This window comes from Paramormyrops kingsleyae, chromosome 1 (genome assembly GCF_048594095.1).
Source record: "Paramormyrops kingsleyae isolate MSU_618 chromosome 1, PKINGS_0.4, whole genome shotgun sequence".
Lineage (NCBI taxonomy): Eukaryota > Metazoa > Chordata > Actinopteri > Osteoglossiformes > Mormyridae > Paramormyrops > Paramormyrops kingsleyae.
The window spans coordinates 76,496,079-76,515,855 of NC_132797.1; the positions used below are offsets into that span (position 1 = coordinate 76,496,079).

Below are 19,777 nucleotides of genomic sequence, written 5' to 3' on the forward strand. Positions count from 1 at the left end.
AATCGTCTCATTTAAAGCAGCAGCTTGCAGATTAGAAGCTTGTGAGGGCATGTGCAACGCCGCGCAGTGCAGACACTCGGAGGGACTCCTAAAGCAGCCAGCCAGGAAAACTGTCATGGGGAGGGGGGGGCTTTCACCCAGCCACCATCTCTGCACCCCCCTGCCCCATCATTCTCTTTGTCCATCTCCCAGCTTTGTGCCTTGTGCCTCGTACCCACTTCCTCTCTTTTTCTCACCTGCTGTTAAATTTTTCCGGGTGTTTCTCCCTCATCAGGTGGAACCGGTGGGCGATGGATGCGTCCTGTGGAGGAGGGGGACACAGGTCAGGGAAACTGCAAACTGCAGGCCTCACAACACTCAGCACTGGAATGGTCACACCAGTAAACCTTGGTTTAGGCCACAGACTTAATCACAGATTATTTTGTGTTACCTGATGGAATTAGAAGAAGAAAAACAACTATTCAGTAACGAGGGTCGACGCTACACCACATTACTGCTGCGTCTGGGGGTGACATTCCTTCTCATGATCACGGCAGCAGATAAGGACCAGCTATGAGAGAGGACCATCCCCTTTTATCCCTGACCTCCACTTTACAAAAAGTGTTGGCTGGGTTAATAAAATACTGGCATCTGCCTGAGTGGGAGGTTCTCAGAATGGGGGTGAGCAAGGGAAGCATTTCTGAGTGGGGAGGCCACCCACAAGCGGTACCATTCCAAGGCGTAGCAAAGTAATACAGACGCTCATATACCAGGACCGATGAACAAGACGGAGAACGCCAGGCTCAGGGAAGCAGGCTGTCAGTGGAAGGTCTTTCTCAGACCTTGGAGGACCAGAAAACTAGATGGGTGTGATTCCCTGCAGCAGAGTTTGTCCTGTAGTGAGACGATGCCTTTATGTCTCCCATCTGTAATGAGGTTGCTTTGCATCCAGAAATAAACAGATCTGCGTGTCCATTTCTGGGTGAGCTACAGCCTGAACAGGCTCACAAGGCTCAGAACCAGTGTACATACGAAAGGCTACCAGCACGCCCACCCACGGAACCAGTTCATGAGTAGGAGCTTCGGACCTGCAGATAATCTGAGAGCTGTGCAATGGAGGTGGGTGGCAGGAGACATCAGGGACGCTCGCCGCCAGGCAGCAAAACAGCGAGACACACTGGAAGGACATCCTGGCGGAACCGGGCTGGTGTCTGTGCGCTTCGGTCCTGCCAAATCAGCAGTGCTATCAGTCAGGTTCCTGGGCCCAGTTTTGACCATTACTGCCATGCAGTGATTCAACAGATCCGAACTTTACAGATGCTAGTAAAACTGGTGGAAAAAGAAGATGATTCAGGATGCATTTCCAGATTTTTTATATGATGTATGATGACCGTGCCAAGTCTGTCAATCTATCAGGTGACAATCAGATATTCAGCCAACAGTTTTCCTAAAGCAGCTTTTAAGCTTCACCAGGCCTTTCCAGACGCTGTTATTCATATACTTGTACTTTAGCATGTTGGCAATTCTGCTCTGCCAGGGCAATGACTGCAGACTAGTGACTCAGGTGCAGTGAGAGGCACTGAAAGACGTCTGTGAAACTAAGCAGATGGCAAAGGGGTCGTCAAATCATTAAACCGACTGGCCAGCAGAGCGGCTAACGTGGGATCTGCTGCTCCAGTCAAGCCAAATGAGCCAGTGCCCTCTGGCATAATGAAGGGCCCCAATCTAATCATTCCACCAATAATTAAAGGAAAAACTAAAGATACACTTTTGCAATACCCATTTGCTCCAACACCAGCATTTAACTGATTAGTAATATAGCGATAAGCTACAAGGAGCTATATGCAAAATATATGTAGGCAAGCACTCTCAGAGCAGAGTTACAATGCCAGTACGCTGAACACCACAGAGTTACGATGCCAGTACGCTGAACACCACAGAGTTACAATGCCAGTACGCTGAACACCACAGAGTTACAATGCCAGTACGCTGAACACCACAGAGTTACAATGCCAGTACGCTGAACACCACAGAGTTACAATGCCAGTACGCTGAACACCACAGAGTTACGATGCCAGTACGGTGAACACCACAGAGTTACGATGCCAGTACGCTGAACACCACAGAGTTACAATGCCAGTACGCTGAACACCACAGAGTTACGATGCCAGTACGCTGAACACCACAGAGTTACAATGCCAGTACGCTGAACACCACAGAGTTACAATGCCAGTACGCTGAACACCACAGAGTTACAATGCCAGTACGCTGAACACCACAGAGTTACAATGCCAGTACGCTGAACACCACAGAGTTACGATGCCAGTACGGTGAACACCACAGAGTTACGATGCCAGTACGCTGAACACCACAGAGTTACGATGCCAGTACGCTGAACACCACAGAGTTACGATGCAAGTACGCTGAACACCACAGAGTTACGATGCCAATATGCTGAACACCACAGAGTTACGATGCCAATATGCTGAACACCACAGAGTTACGATGCCAATATGCTGAACACCACAGAGTTACGATGCCAATATGCTGAACACCACAGAGTTACGATGCCAATATGCTGAACACCACAGAGTTACGATGCCAGTATGCTGAACACCACAGAGTTGCGATGCCAGTACGCTGAACACCACAGAGTTGCGATGCCAGTACGCTGAACACCACAGAGTTACGATGCCAATATGCTGAACACCACAGAGTTACGATGCCAGTATGCTGAACACCACAGAGTTGCGATGCCAGTACGCTGAACACCACAGAGTTGCGATGCCAGTACACTGAACACCACAGAGTTACGATGCCAATATGCTGAACACCACAGAGTTACGATGCCAATATGCTGAACACCACAGAGTTACGATGCCAATATGCTGAACACCACAGAGTTACGATGCCAATATGCTGAACACCACAGAGTTACGATGCCAGTATGCTGAACACCACAGAGTTGTGATGCCAGTACGCTGAACACCACAGAGTTACGATGCCAATATGCTGAACACCACAGAGTTACGATGCCAATATGCTGAACACCACAGAGTTACGATGCCAATATGCTGAACACCACAGAGTTACGATGCCAGTATGCTGAACACCACAGAGTTGCGATGCCAGTACACTGAACACCACAGAGTTACGATGCCAATATGCTGAACACCACAGAGTTACGATGCCAGTATGCTGAACACCACAGAGTTGTGATGCCAGTACGCTGAACACCACAGAGTTGCGATGCCAGTACACTGAACACCACAGAGTTACGATGCCAATATGCTGAACACCACAGAGTTGCGATGCCAGTACACTGAACACCACAGAGTTACGATGTCAATATGCTGAACACCACAGAGTTACGATGCCAGTATGCTGAACACCACAGAGTTGTGACGCCAGTACGCTGAACACCACAGAGTTGTGGGGCTGAATGCCTTTCTGTGGAGCACTGCAGTATAGCACGGTGCTTTGAATGGTTTTGGGAGGCAGGCAGAGCCAGCTACCTTGTGTGGGAACCCAGTGCTGGGATCTGCGGCTGAGGAAGTTGGACTCAGGTGCATATTCCGCTCCCCGGCCACCTGTGCTGTTTGCCACGAGTAGACAGGGGCCCTGAAAACAGGCCGTGCTGCCAGGCCTGCCTCACATGGCAATCAATCTAAGCCGTCGCCATGGAAGAGGAGGCTCCTGGAGGCGGGGGGGGGGGGACGCGGCAGCACAGAAATAGAAACAGAGCTGCTGCTCCCTGCGCTTCGCCGCAGTCGTCGGGTGCCTGTGCCTTACACCAGAAGCTAAGGCAACAAAGGCGCTGGGTCGCTAACGCTAGGTCACTAACTGCCGTACTTAAACACTTATCCATTTCGGATGCTAATTTTAAAAATAAAACCCCAGTAAACCTTTTAGCCGATGTAATCATGCTCAAGTAGGGAGTGAACCATGGTGATGAACTACATGAAGCACTCGCCAATGAAATAGAGCCTCCTTTTGGCTGTGCAGCACAGCTGGACTGGATCTGGTCAGGGAAGAGCTCCTTATAATGGGCAGCTGAGAGCTATCTAGGCAGATCTAAAAATGTCCCCCTTACAAACACCGAATTACGACGACTTGATGACTAATGGGCTCACGCTGATTATAGAGCCCATCCTGCAGTTATTAGTGTCAGTTTTCTGTTATCGAGAGTGTTTCACTCAGTGTTACAAACCACAGGGGAGCAGTATGTCAACCTTCGGCAATCCGGCTCACTACGTGTGACACGGGCAGTTACCTGTCCATCCTATTGGATGAAGTTTCTATACCAGCATTTAAACTTTCACATGGGGGAGATTGAGCCACCTTTAATTAATCTCCATGAACCTTTTGCCCGGTGCTGACATCAGACGGACCTCGAATGATGTCATCACCAGACCCGAACAGCTTTTGACATCCTGGTTTCAGAGCGCAGGGCCACTAAGAGCAGCCCCGACGATGTGGGGTTTTACCCCCGGCAACCAGAACGTGTCAATGGGCAACCAGAACGTGTCAATGGGCAACCAGAACGTGTCAATGGGCAAAGAACCAGAAGACAGAAGCCATGAACAAAGGCCTCTGGAGACCTTTGTGTGTCAGTCAGGGTGCCTTACAGTAGGCTGCTGTGCCCGTGCACTGTCCTGCTGTCAATCTTCTGTGTGAGCAGACAGCAACTACTGCATATGGAACCTGATAACGGGTGTGTGTGTGTGTGTGTGTGTGCGTGTGTGTGCGTGTATTTGTGTGTGTCTGTGTGTGTGTGTCTGTGTGCGTGTATTTGTGTGTGTCTGTCTGTGTGTGTCTGCGTGTGTTTGTATGCGTGTGTGTGTATTTGTGTGTGTGTGTCTGTGTGTGTGTGTGTTTATGTATATATTAGGGTACTTTTCCACCGCACCAAGTACATTTTTTCGGTACCCACAAGGGGAAACTCAATTTTATAAAAATCCATGACTGCCATCCATCCATCCATCCATTTTCTGTAACCCCATATCCTATTCAGGGTCACAGGGGGTCCGGAGCCAATCCTGGAGGCTATGGGTGCAAGGCAGGTAACAGCCCAGGATGGGGCGCCAACCCATCACAGGGCACACACACACACACCAGTCACACGCACACTCACACACCAGTCACACGCACACTCACACACCAGTCACACATGAAGGTAAGTGTTAAGGTGGATTCGGGTTTTTCCTATAGAAATTAATGGATAGTCCCTATAAAGATATGAATACAAATGTGTGTGTGTGTGTGTGTTAGAGGGAGAGACCAAATGTCCCCACAATGTGATAAAAAAAATTATATAAAATATTAATGTTATTTTGACATTGTGGAAACATTTTTCCGGGCCCCACAAAGGATAACTTAAATTTTATAAAAATCTGTGACTGCAATCAAAAAACTGTGGGTGTGTTTCTGTGTGTCTATGCGCGAGTGTGTATGTGTGTATATGCGTGCATACACAAGAGTATGTGTGTGTGTGTGTGTCTGTCTATCTGTGTGTGTGTGTGTGTCTGTCTATCTGTGTGTGTGTGTATGTCTGTGTGCATGTGTGTGTGTCTGTGTGCATGTGTGTGTGTCTGTGTGTGTGTGTGTATGTGTGTTTGTGTGTGTCTGTCTATCTGTGTGTGTGTGCATGTCTGTGTGTGTGTGTGTGTGTCTGTGTGTGTGTGTGTATGCGTGTGTGTGTGTTTAGGGGGTGTTCTTTTCCCTTCAGGCCTATCTTTACAACCAGCCAGGTGTCACTCAGCACGGTCATTCATTACCGTGGTAACCCGCTCTGAGCCTGGCAGCCCTCTACTTCCTGTCACTGATACTTCCCCTGACCTTCAGCCCATGCCAGCATTTCCAGCCCCCTCCTCCCCCATCCCGCCCGCCTGCCACCAGTCAGAGCAACCTTACGCTCCCCTGAGCATCAAGCAGACCTTCCACCATCCAAACTCCGCTGACTCGAGAAATCTCTAGAAACCTGGGACCACTTGTTATCAACACCATGGAAAGGCATGTTGCTCGGCTTGGTGTTAATGCGAGAAGAGGAGCAGCGGCCGCCCCCCCGGCCCCCCTCCGGCCCGCCCCCGAAGCGCAGGCTGAGCACTGTGCCAGGGAAGCGAGACCTTGTTTACTGCTGGACCGCCACTCCTGTTTCGCTGCCGCCAGGGATCACCTTCCCAGATCGGGGCTGCAGACCTTCCGTGCCGCTGACTGAGGTATTCACGGCAGCGTTCTTTCCAGGTGCAGAGGAAGACCAGACACGTGCATTTCACGAGTTCAGGAGACACCTTAGAGGGGCAGATAAGCTTCCCCAGCTTCAGGTGTTCCAAGACTTCTTCCTGAGAACATTCTTTCCAAGTCTTGAGTTCCTGCTGCTGTGATTCTGTTGAGTACTCCAAACAATATTTGAGTCCCTCACAGACACGTTGGTCTCCTGCATATGCACCAAGGAAAACTGATCACATGTACACGGTATAACAGGAAATCGATGTTCCTTATGGACGAGTATGTCAGATGGGGCAACTGATATGGCACCCTGAGATGGCACTTTGGTATGAGGCAGGAACAGGAAGTGACCCGCAAATATGACATCATGCTGGAGGATAGGACCAGTTCGGCCCATTGAAAGGTACTGGATTAAAATCAATACCGCAGATTGCAGCTAATGCCATGTCTCCTGATATCATCTGTCTGAGGTCATCTTATCTAAAACATCTTACAGAAAACACAATCATACAGACAGCTGCACCCTGCCCAATGGTGCTCACCCCACTAATTTCTCCACTTGCTGGGGAGTCATTCTGTGCCCTTGTTCAACCAAAACAAGGTACAGGCTCTGTCCCAACGGGGATAAATAACGATTACAATTTTTCCATTTCAGATTATTCCGCACAGCTCGACAGCCGAGGGCACCATGGCAACCCAGCCCCGGCGAGAAGCTGAAACCGTAAAGAAACGGTGTCGCTTGGGATATTTTGTCAGGTTTTTGTGCTGTCCGGGCCGTGAGTCATGGCCGGCGGTGCTCATGCCGGCGGCCATCTGTCGCTGATTAGGAGCGTGTGCACGTAGGGGCGTCACGCGGCCCGGCAGGCCGCTCAGCACCACTCCGCACTGCTCCGCACCACCAGCAAGCGTAATAAACGCCACGTCCGTAGAGCGGACCCTGCTGCGTGATTAAAGGGAACGCTGAGGCTTGTTTTGCACCCGGCCATCTCTGAAGAAGAATAAAAAATAAAATGAAATAAAATATTTGTCTTATCTGTCTTAGCTGAGCCTCTCACACGGGCTTCTTAATATCGGTTCTGCAGACACAGCCAAAGTGCTCTGCTCCCTGACACAAACTCCCTCTGCAAAAACCCGGGACTGACGTCCACAAGCGAGGCTTTGTCCTCTTGTTCTCCCTGTCTTTGTGCCCCCCCCGATGGGCGGACGGCAGCACCCCGCCTTGAATCACTGACATTGTCAATTGTGTCGGCCCACCTGATGGGGCGTCCGCCGGAACGCTTCCGCAACGCTGCAGAAACGGGGCACCGGTGGTGCTGGTGGGGGGGGGGCCTGTGTCTGCGTTGGGTCGCCTGCCGCAGGACGGCGCCGCTGGTCAGGAGTCAGCAGGCTCTGAAGTTGCATAACCGGGCTGCGTTGCGCTACATCCCCATAACCCCCCCCGAGAGTCACCGCCCCGCTGGATTCCGTTCCGTTACCGCGCCGACGTCAGCCGGCCTACTTTAGGCCCCGCTATATTTTTGGGCATCCTGTGAAGGTTGCCCGCGGTTTCTGGCCCAAGATCAACAGCTAAAAACCTCTCGCTCATCCACCTGCGAGGTAGCAGTCAGCATCCTCAGAATGTGTTTTATGAATGGGGAGGGGTGCTGAGATCTCACCCATACTTGTCCGAATCTGTTTTCCGAAACGACTCGCATCTTGTCAGTTTTGACTGTAGATTGTGACAAGACCCCGGAGTAGCATGCTGTTTCCTGGACAGCAGGGTACAGTTTCTGGAGCAAAGGGACTCGCAGACAGCTGTAGGACAGCTTTGGGAGTATTTTTTTTTACCCCACAAACGGCAGTCGCTCCCCAGGGTGTGTAAGATCAGGCACATCGCTCCCCACCGGCCTGGCTCCGAGGGTCAGGGCTTGCTGGGATTCGGGTCGTGAAGCCGGCGGTGACTCACAGGCAGAGCTGATGTCAGCGACAGGGACGGGGGGGGGGAGCCCGGTGTGTCCTCTCGGGGCCGCCCCCCGAGGCATGCCCCCCCAAGGCGTGCGTGTGACTTCCGGATGGCTTTGGGCGGCTCACTGCAGGGCCTACGGGCCCCGTCGGCAGTGACAGGAGCACCAGGGCGGCGGAGGCGGCCGCGTGCGACTCACCAGCGCCATCTGCTTCCACGGTGCTCAGACTGAAAGCTCTCGCTTCAGCAAGGAGATTCTGCTTGGCTACGGCGTGACAGAAGCTGCGGGCCGCTGTAAACCACACGCCGGCATCCTGCTTGGTTCTGCAGGGATTCTGCACTGACCCTCGCACAGACAAACAGGAGAGAGCGCCAATGTTCGGACAGACGTGTTGCACGTATGCGAAAATCATCCCCCATCCTGGTTTACAGTCAAGATAAACTTCAGTTGCACTTTACAGGTGATGAGCGGAGAACAGCAGAGACGATACCGTGTGGAAGCAGCTTATTTTTAAACCTGTCGTTTTTTTTCTTTTTCTGATGTGTCTGCTTTGGTGAAGATTCTGTTCCCTCAGTCATCAGTAGAAACTTCAGTCCTTGAATTTTACCTGCCCATAGACATGCCACCTGCTTTCAGGTGTAAATGACACTCATTGTGAGCAGTAAGGAGTTAAACCGAGATACAATAAGCTGGAGATAACGACTGTTGACCTCCTCCTACCTCTTGTTTCAGCTGAATATGTCTCCAGGATCCTTATTGAATTAAAGAGAGATAAAGAGTTGCTAGGCAACCACAAAGTGCCTATAATTTTTTTTTCCTGGTTAAAGAAGAATGGCTGAAATTTAATTTCTAGACTATAATGGTCAGCTTTCAATTTTCCCAGTGAATGCACAAATTCAGTTGTGATAGACGAGGCAGGTGTCTGTCCGCTTGAGGTTTTAGACGCGCGCTAACAGTGTCACTAACTGTGAGAGTGACAGTGCCGGTCCTTACGCCCATGGGGCATCTGTCCCTGACTGTACTGACTGCACTGAAATCTCTGCTATTCAAATCCATCACTGATCTGTTACGGACGTCCCGGCTCTCACAGAAATGCTGGGAGTCTCCCGAAAATTGACAGCAGCTCCCTCACCCGTGAAAGACACGCAGTGTCCTGGAATTCTGTCATTCAGCAGCGGGAAAAATTAGTGAGCAATAAGTTTTACTGGCACAACGCCAGCCAGCACCAGGCATAATATCCAGTTTTTAATACCATCTAGAAGTTATACAGTGGTGAATGGTTTGTATTTTGAAGGTATTCACAAAGCAGCAGTATTCTGTCATTTCTGTGGGGGGGGGGGGGATGCATTATATAGTGTCACATCCCTGAATTCAGGAAGTCTAAGGTGGGAGAACTGATGGCATAGAAATTACCACGGGACACTGGAGGGGCACGGACACCCCAGCACTTGACAGGGGCCCAGGAATACAGAAAAACTCGGCCCAAGGGGACATTTTGTCAGGGCGCCCAGACCTTCTGGCCACCCCCCAGGAAAGACCGAAGCCAGGCAGTCTGTGAGGGCCTCACCACTCCAATGGAGAAGTAGTTGTTGACGATGCTGTAGGGCACTGGGTCGCCCTTCTCCTCCTTGTCGTCGGGGATGATGTCGATGTTCCAGCGGTCCAGCATCACCTCCACGCTGTGCTCGATGTCCTGCAGGACGCGGAGCAGGCTGCCGCCCTCGTAGCCTGGTGGGGGGGGGGGGGGGGGGATCAGGGGGCCGTTATTGTGACTGTGAGATGCCAGGCAGCAGTTACTTGTGGGGACTGCATGTAGGGGGGACAGGCAGGAGGCTGTTCCTTTAAGTAGGTCTTCAAATTACAGGCAGAAAAAAAAATGACTAAATATATACGCAAAAAAAAAATTGCAATTAAATCCACACCATGGGAAACTTAAGTAGGCTCTGGATTGACATTTTAATAAGTTTGTATCTTAATATTTTAATTCTGCAATAAGTCTGTATCTTGATATTTACTAATTTACTAAATAAAGTTCCACTTTTTAGCGGGCTTGACATAAGTTCCTTCACACTTTTTTGGGGCATACTCTGCCCCCTTGAGCTCTGCTGCTTCCCTACAGGGTCGGCATGCCGGTGAGCATCATCCCCTGGGTCTGACCCCTGGGGGGGGGGGGGGCCTCTGCTCAGTGTAAGAGGCCATTTCCACACCCAGTACCTGCCAGCTCCACACGGACTGCAGCACAAGAACAAGCCTGATACCTGTTAACGAGGACCGTTATGCTGAGAGGTACGGGGCTAGCAGACACTCAGGGACAAACGTGGGTTTGGGGGAGGATTTTGGTGGTGATGGGGGTGGGGCTATAATACCACACATCGAAGAAACTGTGAGAAGCATCTAGTGTCCGCTCAGTCTAATCAGGCTCGCCAAGTGTCAGTGTGACCTACATAGATATGATGTAAATTCATGAGACTCCTCTGTATCACACTTATGGGAGTCTTACACTGCAACCAGCAGAAAACTGGCAGAAGTATCACGTGCGTGAGCAAATTTAGAAAATATTGACTGGCCCAAATTTTTATTTCTGTGCTGTGAGTTTTATTAAACAACAGAGATTCTTTTAATTTATAATGATAGTTCTATTCGTCGTTCGTACAAGTACATAGGAATACTTTGCTTTCCATACATCAGGTCTTGCTCTCATATAAGGCACACACTCACACAAAGTGGTGAGAGTGAAGATGGGGGTCCCGAGTATAGGGGCAGGCAATTATCTGGCACCCCCACAGCCGTTTTTGGGGTTAAAGGCTTTGCTAAACGGCCTAACGGTGACAGGATCACTCTGCCAGCCACGGGATTTAAACCGATGACCTTTTGAACAAACATGAGTTTTTTCACTCATGCTTGGAATTCATGCTGCCATTGCAGAACAGCAACATTTCCAATGTTCTCTGTTCTACAATCTGAAATGTATATTTATACATCTGAAAGAGCAGGTTTTTGACCAACGTAAGGCATGATGTAAATGTTCAGGACCTGCTCATGAGACAGTCACAGAGCATGGCTAACGTGCAGCCCCAGGACTGTCAGGAAGTCTGAGAGAAAGTTATGGTGTAACACTTTACCGAAGGCCATTTTCTTAGTAACTTATAAAGACATTCATAATGCATTATAGTGCATTCATAAAGCATTATAAACATGGCTATAAATATTTATAATAAAAGAAGCATAACACGTTATAGCCATGTTTATTATGCATTATGACTACCTTATGAAGCTCTCATCTTTGATGCTCTATAGAAGCATCCTTAATGCTTATACCGACCATTATAATGTATTATAAAGGTTTATATAGTGCATTATAGATAAGCGCTTCATAAAACATTCATAATGCACAACACATATAGTTATAATGTGTTATGCCTTTTGATAAATATTTAGAGCCATGTTTATAATGCTTTATAAGCGTATTATTATTTGTTATGAAGGTGTTCATAAATGACTAGAAACACGGACTTAAGTTAAGTGTTACTGTTATGGCTTTATGCAGAACCCCCCCCCCCAAGCAGGCCCACGTCTTCCTTACCTCCGCCCCAGCGCAGACAGCGGGCCAGATCGTTCCCGGTGCCTAGGGGCAGGATAGCCACTGGTGGGTGGTGGGCAAAGTTGGCCTTGTCTATGGAGTAAAACAGAAAAATTGGTGATTGTGGTGATTCTGTGTGCCGTTTGGACCAAACAGGTTACCCGGCCTTTTCACACGAGAAGCCTTCCCCGTCACAATGCATGTGTATCCCTCATCCATACTGCGGCAACCTGCACGGAATGTTCCAGAAGCTCCATCTGCACTCTGGGGCACATGCCACTTAGGGCTGATTTCCGCCTACTGTGGACGGGCCACAGCGCACGAATGTCGTAATGTAATTTTTGTCACTAAGGTTTGGTGCGAAGAGCACATTTGAGGGCCATGCATGAGAGCATCAGAAAGGAGCTCGAACCTGAGACTGTGTATACACACCTTCGCTAGCCTCTCTAGTCAGACTGCAAACACATACGAGTAACGGACTCCAAGAAAGGCCGCCTGAAGAAGTGCGTAAATACCAGCATTTGTATGATGCCTCACAACAGCAAAGTGAAGACTCTCAGACAGCTGCAAATCAAAATAAAACGATTGTAACTGTAATGCCACATACCCATCTGTGTCCTTTAAGGCTGCACTGTTAGCTTTAGTAAAATACTTATTTTTAGTACAACTTTGCTCTACAGTGACTCCCCAGGCCTGGTGTCAAAGTCTGTGCTGGCCTCTTAAGAAATCAGTATGTAGACTAAACTGTGATTCATCCAAATGGATGCTTTGCATGTAAGCAAGGGGGCTGCCAGTTCCTTTGCTGCAATGCATTATGGGAAAACAGGCCATGTGACCGATATAATGGAGCCGGTGGGTGCCAGTCTCCGTCTTCGCGCTGACTGTTACCGATGCAGTCCAGGATCCAGCCGACGGTGCCGTCGCCGCCGCATGCCAGCACTCGGAAATCAGGGACGTCGTGGAAGAAGCTGAGCCTGCGGGCGAGAGGTGCATTAGCCGTCAGCGGCTCGGTGAACACAGCTCCCTGTCCTTTCAAACGCATGTGACTGGGCGTCTCCGTGGTCACACTCTGCCATGGTTAGACCCTTTCAAAGTGTCACCTTCAAAGGGCCTTTAATCTCGGAAGGACAAAGGTGGTAAAAAAGGGGGGGGGGGGTGTCGCAGGCTCTTTCATCTCGTCAAGCTGCCCCACATCAGAACATTTGACTGTCCCGAGGGGGCGCAGAAGCAACAAAACACTGCCCTCTGCTGGCAGCAAAATGTAACCGTCTCAGTCAAGTCAGGCACAGTAAAGGGCAAATATAGACTGTAGTACTGCAAGTTACAGACTTATCAGTTTGTGTTTTCCACATGGACATTCAAGAAGATTAACGTAACATGGGAATGAGATATAAATCCTTAGACAGTAATTACAGCACTGGGAGAGACCCCTTTAAATGTGTAAGGCAAATCCTGGCATTTCCCCCATCATACCACAAATCAGCTTGAAGTGGCTGCTGTCTTCCAGCCGAAGCTTTCAGATATTAAAGGACAAATTTTTCCATTGGATCTGTTAAACCCAGGGCCTCATCTTAGGGTTTACAAATTACAGCGAATTTTATACTGAAACACAAGTTTGCACGCACAATAAAAGAGAAGCAAAGAGAAATCAAAAATTAATAACAAGCATGCTTCCCCCTGAAAATGTGTCACAGGCACCTAGGAAGTGCATGAGGAATCAGCGGCCTGGGCATTTAATCTAGGCGGAGTAACAGGCCCTGCAGTGGCCTGGGCATTTAATAAAGGCGGAATAACAGGCCCTGCAGCGGCCTGGGCATTTAATATAGGCGGAGTAACAGGCCCTGCAGCGGCCTGGGCATTTAATATAGGCGGAGTAACAGGCCCTGCAGCGGCCTGGGCATTTAATATAGGCGGAGTAACAGGCCCTGCAGCGGCCTGGGCATTTAATATAGGCGGAGTAACAGGCCCTGCAGCGGCCTGGGCATTTAATATAGGCGGAGTAACAGGCCCTGTAGCGGCCTGGGCATTTAATATAGGCGGAGTAACAGGCTCTGCAGCGGCTTGGGCATTTAATATAGGCGGAGTAACAGGCCCTGCAGCGGCCTGGGCATTTAATATAGGCGGAGTAACAGGCCCTGTAGCGGCCTGGGCATTTAATATAGGCGGAGTAACAGGCTCTGCAGCGGCTTGGGCATTTAATATAGGCGGAGTAACAGGCTCTGCAGCGGCTTGGGCATTTAATATAGGTGGAGTAACAGGCCCTGCAGCGGCCTGGGCATTTAATATAGGAGGAGTAACAGGCCCTGCAGCGGCTTGGGCATTTAATAAAGGCGGAATAACAGGCCCTGCAGCGGCCTGGGCATTTAATATAGGCGGAGTAACAGGCCCTGCAGCGGCCTGGGCATTTAATATAGGCGGAGTAACAGGCCCTGCAGCGGCCTGGGCATTTAATATAGGCGGAGTAACAGGCCCTGCAGCGGCCTGGGCATTTAATATAGGCGGAGTAACAGGCCCTGCAGCGGCCTGGGCATTTAATATAGGCGGAGTAACAGGCCCTGTAGCGGCCTGGGCATTTAATATAGGCGGAGTAACAGGCTCTGCAGCGGCTTGGGCATTTAATATAGGCGGAGTAACAGGCCCTGCAGCGGCCTGGGCATTTAATATAGGCGGAGTAACAGGCCCTGTAGCGGCCTGGGCATTTAATATAGGCGGAGTAACAGGCTCTGCAGCGGCTTGGGCATTTAATATAGGCGGAGTAACAGGCTCTGCAGCGGCTTGGGCATTTAATATAGGTGGAGTAACAGGCCCTGCAGCGGCCTGGGCATTTAATATAGGAGGAGTAACAGGCCCTGCAGCGGCTTGGGCATTTAATAAAGGCGGAATAACAGGCCCTGCAGCGGCCTGGGCATTTAATATAGGCGGAGTAACAGGCCCTGTAGCGGCCTGGGCATTTAATATAGGCGGAGTAACAGGCTCTGCAGCGGCTTGGGCATTTAATATAGGCGGAGTAACAGGCTCTGCAGCGGCTTGGGCATTTAATATAGGCGGAGTAACAGGCCCTGCAGCGGCCTGCGTATTTAATCTAGGAGGAGTAACAGGCCCTGCAGCGGCCTGGGCATTTAATATAGGCAGAGTAACAGGCCCCGCAGTGGCCTGGGCATTTAATATAGGCGGAGTAACAGGCCCTGTAGCGGCCTGCATATTTAATCTAGGAGGAGTAACAGGCTCTGCAGCGGCCTGGGTATTTAATCTAGGCGGAGTAACAGGCTCTGCAGCGGCCTGGGTATTTAATATAGGTGGAGTAACAGGCCCTGCAGTGGCCTGGGCATTTAATCTAGGAGGAGTAACGGGCCCTGCAGCAGCCTGGGCATTTAATATAGGTGGAGTAACAGGCCCTGCAGTGGCCTGGGCATTTAATATAGGTGGAGTAATCACTTTCATCTACACTTTGAACAGGCTGTCATCGTAACTGCACCTCCTTTGCCTCCAGCCAATCGATTTCCATGAGGTGAGGCTTCTCAGAGCCAAACCAGAAGCAGGTGAGACAATGGACTTCCCCACACGCAGAAATATTCCCACGACTGACAGCAGTGATTGTGAGAGCCATGTCTGATTGCCGCTAGCAGTTAACGACGGCAGGAGAGAGGAGAAATGAGTGAAGGTGGAGCTGAAATGCAGGAACTTACAGGGGGCAGGCAGTGTGTCGGCGACTGTGGGGCCGTAAGCTTGCCGGTTAAAGCCCTCAACTTTTTATGTATGGATTCAGTAAAATACCCAGATGAATACAGAGCCTTGCAGAAGTACTCAGCTCCTCTTAAAATGATCAGATTTATCTGAATCACACAGGATACCGACAGATATTCTTCCTCAGTCAACAAGTGACATCCACTCAACCTGAAGGACATATAGGAGGCCTGTATAGGAGGCCTGACAAATAATTGTGTTTGACTTTTGACGAAAATTTACTGTGAGAGACTAATAGTTTGCAATAGAAAAACTGCCCAGAAGAATGTGCCTGTATCACTTGCAATTCAGGCAAATTCTGATGACTTTAATGGGAGATCAAATACTTTTTCAAGTCACTGCATTTGGACATTTTCTCTGTGAAAGTGTCGACTAGGTGTAAATGGTGTAAAAAGCGGAGTTTCCCTGGCACTGTCAGTGGTAGGTGGGACTGAGCCCTATAAACACACTGAGGGTGGAAATATCACAGGCTGTCACATGACTGGCTTAATCAGCTCCCATTGGTTGCTTTGTGAATTAAGACAAAGACGGTCTGTTCCCATTATCAGTACAGACTCACCCCATCATTGGCCCTCCGCGGTCCAGACTGTACACCTGCCGTGGGTTCAAGAGGTACTGGAATTTCCGCAACACCCTGTGAACGTGTCCAAGTGTGCGCACACACACGGGCGCACAGACACACACACAGATCAAGAGGGTCACTGCATGAACACAAATGCAGAAAAACAAATATAAATGCGCTAACATCATAGGAATGTTTCATGCACGACTTTCCATGTCACTTTGATCAATACAGGCCCTCGGTGCTTAACTCAGACATGATGACTCACGTAAAAGCTCACTGTGCCATTGTCAATTGTCAATGCACTAGATGCGTTAAATTCGGCGCTCTGCTTGTGTACGTCATTTTCAACATTCAATGAGCTACTAAGTGGGTACAATGTAATACAAATGCTAATATGCCCACAGTCCATTAAAAGACTGCTTACTTTCTTATCTTATGCATAATCTAATTACACTTGCAATGGCTCAAGGATGGATGGATGGATGGATGGAACTCAACGAATCACTGTCATATTAAGCTCTTTTGCAGTGTTTGAACTGAATCATTCATGCTGCCCTAGTTACAGACATCACACATCTATATACACACACATCTATATACACACACATCTATATACACACGCACATACATTTATACACACACACGCACACACAGGTTTATATCTTTGTGGGGACTCTCCATTAATTTCTATGGGCAAAACCCTAATCCCAACATAACAACCTTAACCCCTACCCAGCCCTAACCTTAACCATAAGTAACCAAACAAAATACAAGACTTTTGGCATTTTAACTTTTTTGATGGCATTCACAGATCTTTGCGGGGACCTGAAAAAACCCACAACGTCAAAATAACAGGTTTTTATTACATCGTGTGGGACATTTGGTCCCCATAATGTAATATACATCTAATTCACACACACACACACAGCAAGTGGAATGATGATGGGAGACAGTGTGTATGGGGTGGGGGGAGGGGATGGGGGTGCTTATCACTGCTGATCACGCTGCTTACCGGAGGAGAAAGGAAGCAAAGCGCACACACAAAGCTGCTAATGACGTATCGAGCGACCCCGTGCACTCTTCCCTGAAACTGACTCTTAATATTAGAGCGCATCCATTTACTTGACTGTTTAGTTGCACTAAAGAATGGCAGTTCGTGAAATCCATGCCACACGTGATGTTTCCACATCAGTGCTGTCCTGTTCGATGGTACCTGCATCCCGCATCCTGCAGGTCCACGGCAGGGGCACCAGGTTACGGTTTCCCGCAGCCGAAGCCCACTCTCACTCAGCATGCAAGGCCTCCATCTCTAAGCCAGGCCCTGCCTTCTGTTACGAGGTGGGTCACAATACTACATCCGCTTTGAACAGCGACGATTCACCGTCTTCGCGACGTCTTTCCGCCCATCAGCATGTACAGATCAAACGGCAGGGGATGCGACGGCAGGGGATGCGACGGCAGCTGGGATGTGGACTCGTCCACCGCATGCACTCAGGCTCCGAACGTGCTGACTGAGGGTGGGTCTCACCTCTCGCCCTGTCGGCCGCCGCTCTTAGGGTTCACCAGGACCAGGAGGGGGTGTGTCCCCGGCAGCGGGCTGATCTGAGCAGGGGAGAGGAGTCGGGCACATCAGCATACACACACACACACACACACACAGAGGGAACAAATCCAGGCTCGGTGCTGCTTTTCTCTCTGTAAGCTATGCTAAGCTCAGGCTGCAGATGTAGGACTAAAAGACTTTAGCCCAGGGGCCCAACAATGACTTTAGCCCAGGGGCCCAACAATGACTTTAGCCCAGGGGCCCAGCAATGACTTTAGCCCAGGGACCCCAGCAATGACTTTAGCCCAGGGGCCCAGCAATGACTTTAGCCCAGGGGCCCAACAATGACTTTAGCCCAGGGGCCCAACAATGACTTTAGCCCAGGGGCCCAGCAATGACTTTAGCCCAGGGGCCCCCTACATTCTTCCCTGAATGTGCTGCCCCAGTCCTAAATTGTACCTGGGAAGCTCTCGTACCTCTGTAATTATTACTATGTTATTGTTTAAAGGATTTACATAATGATCACATTTGAGTGATAGTGACTGAGCGATATTATTCATTCTGATTCACTGTGGGAAGGGAACCGCAAAGCCCCCCCTCCGCTGACGGCAAAGCCCCCCCTCCGCTGATGGCAAAGCCCCCCCTCCTCTGATGGCAAAGCCCCCCCTCCGCTGATGGCAAAGCCCCCCTCCGCTGACGACAAAGCCCCCCCTCCTCTGACGGCAAAGCCCCCCCTCCGCTGACGGCAAAGCCCCCCTCCGCTGATGGCAAAGCCCCCCCTCTGCTGATGGCAAAGCCCCCCCTCTGCTGATGGCAAAGCCCCCCTCCGCTGACGGCAAAGCCCCCCTCTGCTGATGGCAAAGCCCCCCTCCGCTGATGGCAAAGCCCCCCCTCCGCTAATGGCAAAGCCCCCCCTCCGCTGACGGCAAAGCCCCCCTCCGCTAATGGCAAAGCCCCCCTCCGCTGATGGCAAAGCCCCCCTCCGCTGACGGCAAAGCCCCCCTCCGCTGATGGCAAAGCCCCCCTCCGCTGACGGCAAAGCCCCCCCTCTGCTGATGGCAAAGCCCCCCCTCCGCTAATGGCAAAGCCCCCCTCCGCTGACGGCAAAGCCCCCATCCGCTGACGGCAAAGCCCCCCTCCGCTGACGGCAAAGCCCCCCTCTACTGACAGCACCCACCTGAAGGCCGCGTCCATCTCCGGTGAACTTGAAGCTCATGCTGGTGTCTTCGGGGCTGGCACTGGGAGGAGACTCTCCATCACTGCGCTTCGCTGCAGACTGACGATCCTAGGTGTGTGTGTGTGTGTGTGTGTGTGTGTGTGGGGGGGGGGGGGGGCAATTACCATCAGAGTTTCATTGCAGTGACACATCAGAGCACATGTGATGCCCCCCGTTATACCACCATAAAATGTATGTGAGTCTTCAGAGACTTTGCCTAACCCTAATTCTCCCCCTTGGACTATTGCAGAATAATATACTTAATGGCCCTTTATACAGGCTGACAGCAGCGACTTACTCAGCTCATTTAGTCGCAGCCTATGTATCAAACGGGCTATCACACCATGGAGGCTGATATCTACTTTTCAACAGTAGAGGGTTAGAGCAGAGTTCCCTCTGACCGCAAGGGGTCATTATGCGTTTAATTTATAGCTGTCCACAAGGGGTCACTATATATTTAATTTACTGCTGTCCACAAGGGGTCACTATATATTTAATTTACTGCTGTCCACAAGGGGTCACTATATATTTAATTTATAGCTGTCCACAAGGGGTCACTATACGTTTAATTTACTGCTGTCCACAAGGGGTCACTATATATTTAATTTATAGCTGCCCACAAGGGGTCACTATACGTTTAATTTACTGCTGTCCACAAGGGGTCACTATATGTTTAATTTACTGCTGTCCACAAGGGGTCACTATACGTTTAATTTACTGCTGTCCACAAGGGGTCACTGTGGTTTACTTTACTGCTGTCCAGAATGGCTTGCTTGCATATGAGGAAAAAACTGATCCGAATAAGGGCTACATAAAGGTGCATAAAGAGAATTAATAAAATAAGCTAAACGGTGTAGTGGTGTGACCTCACCAGCACCAGAGGGCAGATGTATGAGGGAAGCAGGATGTGGTCCTTCAGCGCCCCCCCGTCACACTCCGCCTTTATGTTAGACACACATTTGTTGTGCAGCTGAAGGGA

General features: G+C 50.0%; 1 protein-coding gene across 4 annotated transcripts in view; it reads right to left on the bottom strand.

Annotated features, from left to right (window-relative positions):
* The window catches only part of LOC111838248 (diacylglycerol kinase beta-like), an 85,543-nt gene that overhangs the window by 22,248 nt on the left and 43,518 nt on the right, over positions 1 to 19,777 (bottom strand). For all 4 annotated transcript variants that reach the window (XM_072699849.1, XM_072699850.1, XM_072699852.1 and 1 more), the window contains 8 exons: positions 19,670 to 19,768; positions 18,760 to 18,867; positions 17,568 to 17,641; positions 16,034 to 16,108; positions 12,619 to 12,704; positions 11,734 to 11,823; positions 9,718 to 9,878; positions 237 to 301 (listed from right to left, as the gene is read on the bottom strand). In XM_072699849.1, the coding sequence (XP_072555950.1) occupies positions 237 to 301; positions 9,718 to 9,878; positions 11,734 to 11,823; positions 12,619 to 12,704; positions 16,034 to 16,108; positions 17,568 to 17,641; positions 18,760 to 18,867; positions 19,670 to 19,768 (758 nt within the window). The remainder of the gene's footprint in view (positions 1 to 236; positions 302 to 9,717; positions 9,879 to 11,733; positions 11,824 to 12,618; positions 12,705 to 16,033; positions 16,109 to 17,567; positions 17,642 to 18,759; positions 18,868 to 19,669; positions 19,769 to 19,777) is intronic.